General features: G+C 36.2%; 1 protein-coding gene and 1 long non-coding RNA gene across 2 annotated transcripts; one reads left to right on the forward strand and one right to left on the reverse strand.

The window, feature by feature from the left end:
* Positions 1-5,292: 5,292 nt before the first annotated feature.
* On the reverse strand, positions 5,293-6,733 carry LOC122065914. Its single transcript, XR_006136155.1, has 2 exons — positions 6,592-6,733; positions 5,293-6,256 (listed from the first exon to the last, which is right to left on the reverse strand). It is a non-coding gene; the product is annotated as an uncharacterized LOC122065914 (long non-coding RNA).
* A 14-nt stretch (positions 6,734-6,747) lies between these two features.
* On the forward strand, positions 6,748-7,792 carry LOC122065913 (cell number regulator 10-like). Its single transcript, XM_042629733.1, has 3 exons — positions 6,748-6,988; positions 7,080-7,367; positions 7,459-7,792. The coding sequence occupies exons 1-3, from the start codon at positions 6,844-6,846 to the stop codon at positions 7,533-7,535; spliced, it is 510 nt and encodes a 169-aa protein (XP_042485667.1). The 5' UTR covers positions 6,748-6,843; the 3' UTR covers positions 7,536-7,792.
* Positions 7,793-9,310: the final 1,518 nt, after the last annotated feature.

The following is a 9,310-nucleotide window of genomic DNA, read 5'->3' on the forward strand; positions in this document are numbered from 1 at the left end:
CTGTGGTGCAAGGCCATTTCCGGATAGAAAACTTTGTCCCACTGGGATATATACTTAAATGTGAAATCGTTTTCTATGGGGGAATATGACCCTTGCATCGAGACACAAGCATAGGGGAAGGCAAAATGACCAATCCACCCCCATGAAAAGAAAAATGACTCTTCAAAAGATGCTACCTCGATCATGTGGTCTTATTGACCGTTGCACACATGCAAGAACAGCAATCCCCCACAGAAAGCATTTCGCTATATTAAATTGAAAGAGATTTATTGATTGGTTGGTTCTGACTTGCAGGATGGCAAGGTAACATGGAAAAGAAGAATCGTGGAATAGCAATGCCACCTATGCAACAAGGCATGACTCGATAGAATGAATTATTGAAGATTATTTGGTTATATGGAGGCCTTTGGCTCTGAAAGATTATTCTATTACAAGAGAAGGCTGTGAAAATTTTTATTTTTTTATTTTTTTATTTTTTTTTTAATTCAAAATATGTATTATCTATGTACAAGATGTGATTTGAGTACTTTGTGATCGTCTATAATTAGTTGAACTTCATTTTATCATGACTATTATTTGCTACTCCATTCTTTCCTGGGTATGTATTTGCTCAGAATTAGGGGCAGCAATATTAGTTTGGCCATGCTGGTTTAGGTCCGGCCTAATCAGGTTTCTCTACTTCAGTACTTCGCATTGTGACCAATCCATATATGTAATCGGACCTCGTTGATTAAACATAGTCCCATTTTTAAATGACCAGTCGAGTATCGATCTTTACTCGAACTACCAATAATCAGGATAAATAAATCTTAAAGGACTAATGAGGCATTTATCTCTAAATGAACTCTAATCAAGTTTAAAAGGACTTTAAACATGTCAGGCTGAGTAAACAGGAAAAAAATGAGCTTTATATATGTTAGGTTGAGTTAGACTATATTAAATGGCTTGGGCTTGAGCACTTCACGTTTATTAAATGGGTCTGGCTAATATCGAACTTGATCGGAACCAGCAGACCTGACATTTATACCCCAAGCTCAAATGAAGAATTGTAGTGAAAAAAAAAAACAAAAAGTAATGCACTCCTTAATATGTTTTCCCTTTCCTCAAATGAATTAATATTTTTTGTTACCTCAAATTAAGTGAATTAATATTAGCACCATGTTATTGGATGTTTTAATGATTGAAATAATGATTCATCAAGTCCAATCAGATATTGGACTTTAAATGCTGTGTTTATCATTATGATGTAAATCAAATGATTAAATTATTAAATTATAATGGTTGAATTGGATACTTTAATTTGAGTATTAAAGGATTTTTTGATAGTATGATTTTAGTTCAAGTCTTACCATCATGTTTGTGATTATCTAAAACCCGAATTGAATAGTCATGATCCAAAAACAGATATTTATAAATTGAAAAAAAAAATTATGATTGAACCCCCATGTTTCCAAGTGAAATATTTTCTTATATTGATGATGTAATCTTAAATAAAACTATTCCATAATGTTTGCTATGATTTAAACTGCTATTTAAATAACTATGATCCAAATCAAAGAACAAAAATATATATAAAAAAAGGGAAAAGGTTGGGTATGCTGTCGATATCAAGTATGCTAGCACCTATTGTGTCTATCTCTCTCTTTCCTTTTTTCTGAAATGACCCCCATATCCTCCTGAATGATACTCCATCATGTGTTTCTATTCGTGCTATCCGCTAGCATACTTGATATCGGCGGCATACCTATCCCTCTCCCATAAAAAAATTATGTTGAATCATATCTTTTCAATTAAATTTTTTTTAATAAATATAAAAAACTTGGGACATTTTAAGTCATTTCTTCATCATTTGTCAACATGTATTTGAGCTTGAAACCTCTCCAAAAAAAATTTAAGCGTCAAGTACCTTAAAACATAGATAAACATAAAGTATATTAGGTGTAGTTTTTTTATAGTTTAATATAAGATTTTTTTCTAAAGCTACATAACATGTGCATGGAGTGAAATGGTAAAAAGTATGCAGACAATTCGATGGAATCCGTCGAGGCACAAACACTTGTTAAAAGTTTGGAATGACCTCAAAAATGATGGAAACTTGTTACGTCTGCATGTTGGTGATGGTGGGAGTTGCTTTCAGAAAAGCATTATTATTGATCTCAAGGAATGGAAAGAAAAAGAACTTTAAGGCCCCAAACGAAAAAAAAAAAAAAAAATTAACAGATAATGGGGGAATGTGGGGTTGCCCCAGACATATGGTGGGCGGAATGACTGCCACACCCTTTATGAATTGAAAGACAATAATGCGTTCTGTTGATATATTTACGTGTATGTTCTCCATTGAACCATGCATTAGTGCAAGGGTTGAGCTCCCAGACGGAGACGTCTTTCTTGAAAAAGAAACTTGGAAGGTAGTGTTACTCATGTGTCCAAATATGGGAGCAAAATGATTGCTCTATGAAAGGCAAAAATGATCACATCCCTATTCATATTTTCATGTACACTTTCATTGAGCTAGGGTTAGTGCAGGGACTACGCTGCCTTTAGGGGTCCCTCCCCGGCTCTCTGCCCCTATATGAGTATAGGAATCCCCAAGTAAAAGAAGAGATGGAGATGATAAGGTTAATGAAGGTACATGATGATGACGTGATGATGACGGTGCTCATGACCGTAGAGAGATTGTTAGAGACATGAGTCACATGACCACCAACAAAAGGAATGGTCTAGAGAGTAGATAACAGAAGAGATATTAATAAGAGACAAACCAGGTGGATGAAGACGAGACCATTACACAGACAAGCAACACCAGCCATGTATAAATCTTTCAGCTTCCTTCGCTGAATAAGAAGAAAGAACGCTACCTGACGTTGGGCCTACATTAACATTTTCTTTACGTATTCTAATTATGTGGGTTCCATGCGAATCTTATGTGGTTGATACTATTTTTCAATCCTTATCATTGTAGTATACTCTTTCTTACACTACCCATATAGAAAACCTTCCCCCGAACAATAATAAAGAAGATATTCTTTGATCGAAGGGTTATGGAGGTTGGAGTCATATGACTCTTGCATAAGAGTGGAGAAGTATTCCAATAACTTAAATCATTAGGGAGAATATTAAAACTTTCTCCACAATGGATCAGTCAAGATCATGATAACCCACCACTACTCCGTTGACATTAAAAACTTTTTTCATAAAATAAAAAATAGCATTGGGGATCTCTATCTGGTCATGTGGCCATTGTTCCAACACAAGGGCCAACTAGATGAGGCACATATACATCCAATCAGGGTGAAGGGTAGTCTTTTCGCCACTCCCTATAATTGGGTGTAAGGGTTTGCGACAAGTTAGTGATTTTTTTCCTAATAATAATAAAGGATAATGTTTGTTGTTTGGGAGCGTAGTATACACTAGCACCTCCTTATTTATCTTTCACCTACTCGGTCCCTATGAAATGATATATCTATCCTTGTTGTGGAATGATCATAGAGATAGACTCAAGGAGCACTAATGTACACTACACTCCTTAACAGAGAACTCAATCCCAAATAGTAATAATGTAAAAAAGGTCATTGCCAGGTCACATGTCGCCTATATATACCCAAACACAGAGGGAGTGAACTGATGGCCTTGCTCCCACGAATATGAAAATCCCACCTCTATGGATACCCTAGCATGCCACCTCATTGGCTCTGCGCTCAAGCAGATACCATACAACTGCGCAGCATTCTTATTCCCTAATAATAGTATTGACCTTATAGTAGTCCTTGAAAGCAGGCCAATATATATTATGAACTTTTGAATTAGTCCACTGACCCGGCAAGAACATGACCTAGAAAAAAGTCCAAAGCCACTTTAATTATCAAAAATAGAATCTTTCCAAGGAACGAGTGAACTTGGCTATGATTATCTCCACTAAATATTAATTAATATACACACCACCTACACACAGCTTCCATGAACCCCTAATGCCTTAATGACATATCTTGCATGGAATTCAAGGACCACAAATTGACTAGTCTTCTTTGAACTTTTTTGTGAGCTTTATGAGAATTGGCATGTGCCACTATAAGTTGATGTGCCATGAAAGATGAAAGGCACAAAAATCAGGCAAGTCTCTATTCATAACGTGCACCCCTGTCCTCTTATATTTCCTTTATCTTTCTATTATTATTATTGTATTATTATTTTTATTTTTATTTTTTTCCTTTTTTAGAATTCCATTCATTAGAAAAAATATATCATGCAGAACACAATTAACATATCTACTCTCTTTCTTGAACGATACTGCATTTATGTGAACCCAAATGCACCTACAAATAATGGATATACTAGCCAGGAGATCTTTCTTCTTATTCATTTTAGATTCCACATCCACCGCGTGTGGGATTCCTATTCCATTTATATACCTTGTTGTACCTTCATTTAATAGATCGATTTTTCAAGATGAAAATCTAATATGATATCAGAGTAAGTCCCAATCCTATTGTGGGTCCTGATCTTGTCTATGTGCATCCCCTTCCTTCATCCATGTGTATGATTGTTCCAGTCAGGGTGTCAATTCTAAGTCCTCATTAAGTTCGACCAAAAAAACTCAAAACAGTCCAACCAATTTATTAAATGTATCGGGTTCTAGCCCAACCCAATTAACATTTGACTATTCTCAATGTAGGGGTGCTACCCGATGGATGCCCGACTGAGACTGACTAATTTATGATCTAATATGTTCAAAGTCCATTTACTAAACTCTAACACGTTTAAAACTCGTTCATAATCTGTTCAGAGATAAATATTCCATTCGCTCGTCTAAGACCCCTTTAACCTGATTATTAGTAGCCCAATTAAAGACTCTTACCCAATCAACCATTTATATGTTAGACCATCCCTTGCATAATGAAGACTAAGGGACTGTTTGATAACATTTCAATAAATATGTTTCTACCGTTTCTACAAACGTTTGATAAAACTGTTTTGTTTCACTTGTTTTCAAAAATAAAAATGGATATTTCTACTTATTTATGGTTTAAGAAATGACTAAGGCGAAACAAGTTCATCATTTCTAGAAACGACTCGTGGCCATTCTCTCGTATGTTATTATCGACTTCTAGAAACATGACTTATCAAATACCTTCAATTCCGTTTCTACTTCTAGAAACAAAAATTTATGTTTCCACCTTTTTCAAAAACATGACTTATTAAAGTTGTTCGATAAATATCGTTTTTTGAAACGTTTCTCCCATGAAATCAATAAACTACCCATTATCGAGATCAAATAAATATGTAGAAACAAAATACAAGAACAAGACGAAGACGTTAGAAGGATAACTGAAAATAAATGCTCGCTGACAATAAACACTACAGAGATAACAGTAAGAACAAGAATGCTCAGAAAGGAATCTACAGAGGAAGAAAGATAAACCCAAAGAACAACCCATGGCCTTCAATTATATCCCTGGATAAAACAAAACTTCCCAATACAAATACAACTTGTAAGCTTCTAATACACCAATAACCTTGCCAATATCTGTAAAGATAATATCCGAAACGGAGAGATAGGGAAAAAGAAAGAGGGGTAACCCATCAAGCAATCTGCATGTCAAGCCTCTGCAAATACCGAACATGCTTCGAGAACGAGGAAAAACTATAAAAAAATAACTGAAACAGAACGAGAAAGAAGAAAAAGATTTTGAAGCTAAATTGTTTTTCTATTTCAGGAAGAAGAAGAAAACGGCCAAACCAGCTAATAAGAGGAAGGCGAGATAGATGCATTCCAGATAGAGAAACAGATATGGGATGGTAGATGCATTCTAGATCTTACAAATTTCATAATTTAAAATAATCGATGCATCTAGAAAAAAGGATAGATTTTCTTGGACGCTGCATCAAAACCGTCTGTTGAAGCAGATCCTAGACATTTCGAAGAGAACTTTGCTAGGATTTCAGAAATATGGGGGAGACCTGAGATCGTACCTTGCAGAGTAGATAATCACTTGTGGATGAAGGAGCCGAACTTTCAACTAGACAGCCTGAGTTTCAGTGATCGATTACTAAGGAAGATCTGGGGTAGAACACCTTTGATTTTGCGACTTTTGTATACTCTTCCAGGGTGAGGTAAAAACCCACTCTTTCACGAGGACGAATCTCTGCAAGAGGACGAATCTCCCGTCCGGATGTACCTCAGTGATCTCGAGGCTGAAGAAGGGCGAATCTTGCTGGAGGTAGCAGGCGAATCTAGCAGAGGAGTAGCAGGGTTCGTCTGTGGAGTTTCAACAGGGAAAAGAAAATGAGGAAGGGCTCTTGTTTTTCATCGGGGAGAGTTGCATTTGTCGCTAGATTTTTTGTTCCGAAAAACCACGAAACGAGTGGAGGCGTTCCTGTTTCTTGGATCATAAATTTCAATTTATGTTTCTGAAAACAACAGAAATGGAACATGCCTACCAAACCGTATTGACTTGTTTGTCCATTTCTGAAAAAAAAAATCATAGAAATTCGTTTCTAAAAACGTTATCAAACAATGCCTAAATACTTAAGCGAAATCCTAAAGTTGAAAAACCTCGAACAGACCCGACAATTGATACCCCTAGAACCCACCTCCATGTGAGGCCTTAAGAAGAGGTCGAGGAATCGGATAAGATTAGGAATTGGCCGTTCCAACCCGAATATTCCATGCTGTGCTGGCTTGTCGCTTTCTTCTTCCTCTCTTCATCCTCTGCGAGCTGCGGCTAGGTATATAGCCCAAACCCCAAGTTCCCAACTCAGTGTATCCTTTTATCACAGATCTCTTAAGTCTCTTTTTTTTCTCTGGTTTATACTCAGACAGAGTCCTATATATACACCTCCTTCATGTATTCATCTGAGAAAAGTGATGACCAGAAATCCACCCCAGCTTCTTCTGCCACTACTGCTCCGGCCACCGGCACTCCTGTGAGTTCAGCACCAGCTCCTTGGTCGTCCGGCCTCTGCGACTGCTTTACCGATCTTAAGAGCTGTAAGTCTAATAAATCTCAATTTTTTCACTTTTCTATAACCTCCCCATCTGAAGGTTTAATTGATTGCACTTGTACTGTTTACACATACAGGTTGTTTAACATTTTGGTGTCCATGCGTTGCTTTCGGCCAGATCTCCGAGATCGTCGATGAAGGATCCTCTTCCTGTGTATTAAATGGAGCAATCTATGCACTGATCTTGTACTGTACTGGTGGATGTCAATTCTGGTACTCCTGTTGCTACCGATCCAAGATGAGGGGGCTATATAACCTGGAAGAGGGTCCCTGTGGGGATTGCTTAGTTCACTTTTGCTGTGAGCCATGTGCCATCTGCCAAGAGTATAGAGAGCTGGAGAGCCGTGGATTCGATGTGTGCATTGGTTAGTTTTTGTCTTCTTCTTCTTCATCTCTATTTGAAGAAGATTGATTTCTTGGTTCTGAATTCTAATGGTTGAATTTTGTTTGTTGCAGGATGGCATGCTAATATCGCAAAGAAGAACCGTGAACTAGCTATGCCTCCTGTTGTGCAAGAAGGCATGACTCGATAGACTGAACTGAAGAAGATTCTCTAGTTATACTGTGTGTTAGTAGGCCTTCGGTTCTAAAAGATTATTCTGTTATGTAAGATGAGTGTGAAGAAATTTTACTTCAAAGTGTGTACTATATAATGTACGAAGCAGGTAATGTGAGGTGACCTTAAGAATGTTGTTTGTTATTAATTAAAGTTGGTATTTATCCATGTAATTATGGGAGGTGATGTTGCCTATAATAGCAAAACAAATCTGAGTGGTCTATTTTTATATTATTTCTTAGGTTGTGTTATATATTACAATCTAACCCTTTGGTAAGAAATTTAGTTAAAGTTATTGATTTTTTTCCCCCTATTTCCAGCAGTGAATGAGATTTGATTTATTTATCTTTGTAAATTTATTCTCTACTATGCCCTTGACTGTAGTTTTAAGAGGGTAGTTGATGTCTTGTAATGTTTGGATAGAAACTGATTCAATTGTAGTAGTGACTTCTATTCGTGGAAAATTTGTTCTCCGGTATGCATTGCAAGACTGGTTTTCACTCCAGCCTTTGAATGCAACAACATAGAAAATTTCACACTAATTTAGGGAAAAAAATTCAGTAGCGGACTTCCTCGTTAAGAATGCAGTAAAATCAGGAATCTTTAACATAGATGTTACCTTTCCTTCATTTATTAATGATAAGATTGCGTATATTGGGCGATTAGGCCAAGATTTCGCTTTATCTAGTGTTTTTAGAACTCACTATTGATGGCAATGCCGATGGTGGGGAATTTTGAATTACAAATTTTTTTATATTTCAGCTTTAATTCTTCAGTTCATTCTTTAATAAAACTTCAGAACTTCTAGTGAAAAACAAATTCTCCTATATTTTTAATCTAAACCATTTGCTTTTATTCAGAGTTGAAAGAGTGCCCAATAATGTCTAGAGTATCAGTACATATGCATGGACATATATGAAATGGTTTCTAAGAAAATAAAAAATAAATTGAAGACATACACAACGTGTGTGCCAATACGAAAGGGCATATTTAATTGAACTAAAGTCTGAAATTTGACATGTGGCTAATCTAGATCATCTCCTCTCTATTCAATGGTTGGAATGAATATATAATTTCATCTTTGGAACCCCTTTCATTATAACAAAACACACTTATAGTTATGGATATTTAATTGCAGTTTAAAAAGATCATAGTTATAAATGTCCTATGATTGAGATTTTTTCATGTGCAGTAATATGGGATACTTATTGCTTGATCAATAGCGCTTCTATATTTTTATCAATAATTTTTTGGGAAAGTGTCTTTGAACTTGCAAAATGATCGATCCACCCCCATGAAAAGAAAAATGACTATTCTAAAGATGTACCTCGATCATGTGCTCTTATTGACCGTTGCACACATGCATGAACGACAATCCCCCACAGAAAGAATTTGGCTATTTAAATTGAAATAGATTCATTGATTGGCTGGTTTTGACTTGCAGGATGGGAAGGTAACATGGAAAGGAGGAATCGTGGAATAGCGATGCCTCCTAGTCAACAAGGCATGACTCAATAGAATGAATTATTGAAGATTATTAACAACAATTGCTTAGCACAGTTGGTGAATTGTAGTGTGCAAAAATCTCATGTTCACCAGGAGGTCTCAAGTTCGAGTCTCTTGGCTGTTACCTACTTCTCTCCCTACCTATCAAAAAAAAAAATTTATTGAAGATTATTTGGTTATATGGAGGCCTTTGGCTCTGAAAGATTATTCTCTTGCAAGAGAAGACTGTGATTTTTTTTTTTTTTT

This window comes from Macadamia integrifolia, unplaced genomic scaffold, assembly GCF_013358625.1.
Source record: "Macadamia integrifolia cultivar HAES 741 unplaced genomic scaffold, SCU_Mint_v3 scaffold2153, whole genome shotgun sequence".
NCBI lineage: Eukaryota > Viridiplantae > Streptophyta > Magnoliopsida > Proteales > Proteaceae > Macadamia > Macadamia integrifolia.

Coding starts and splice junctions, on each gene's coding strand:
- LOC122065913 (XM_042629733.1), top strand. CDS start 6,844: ATGTATTCATCTGAGAAAAGTGATGACCAGAAATCCACCCCAGCTTCT. Junction 6,989..7,079: donor CTTTACCGATCTTAAGAGCT/GTAAGTCTAATA, acceptor TTACACATACAG/GTTGTTTAACATTTTGGTGT. Junction 7,368..7,458: donor TGGATTCGATGTGTGCATTG/GTTAGTTTTTGT, acceptor TGTTTGTTGCAG/GATGGCATGCTAATATCGCA.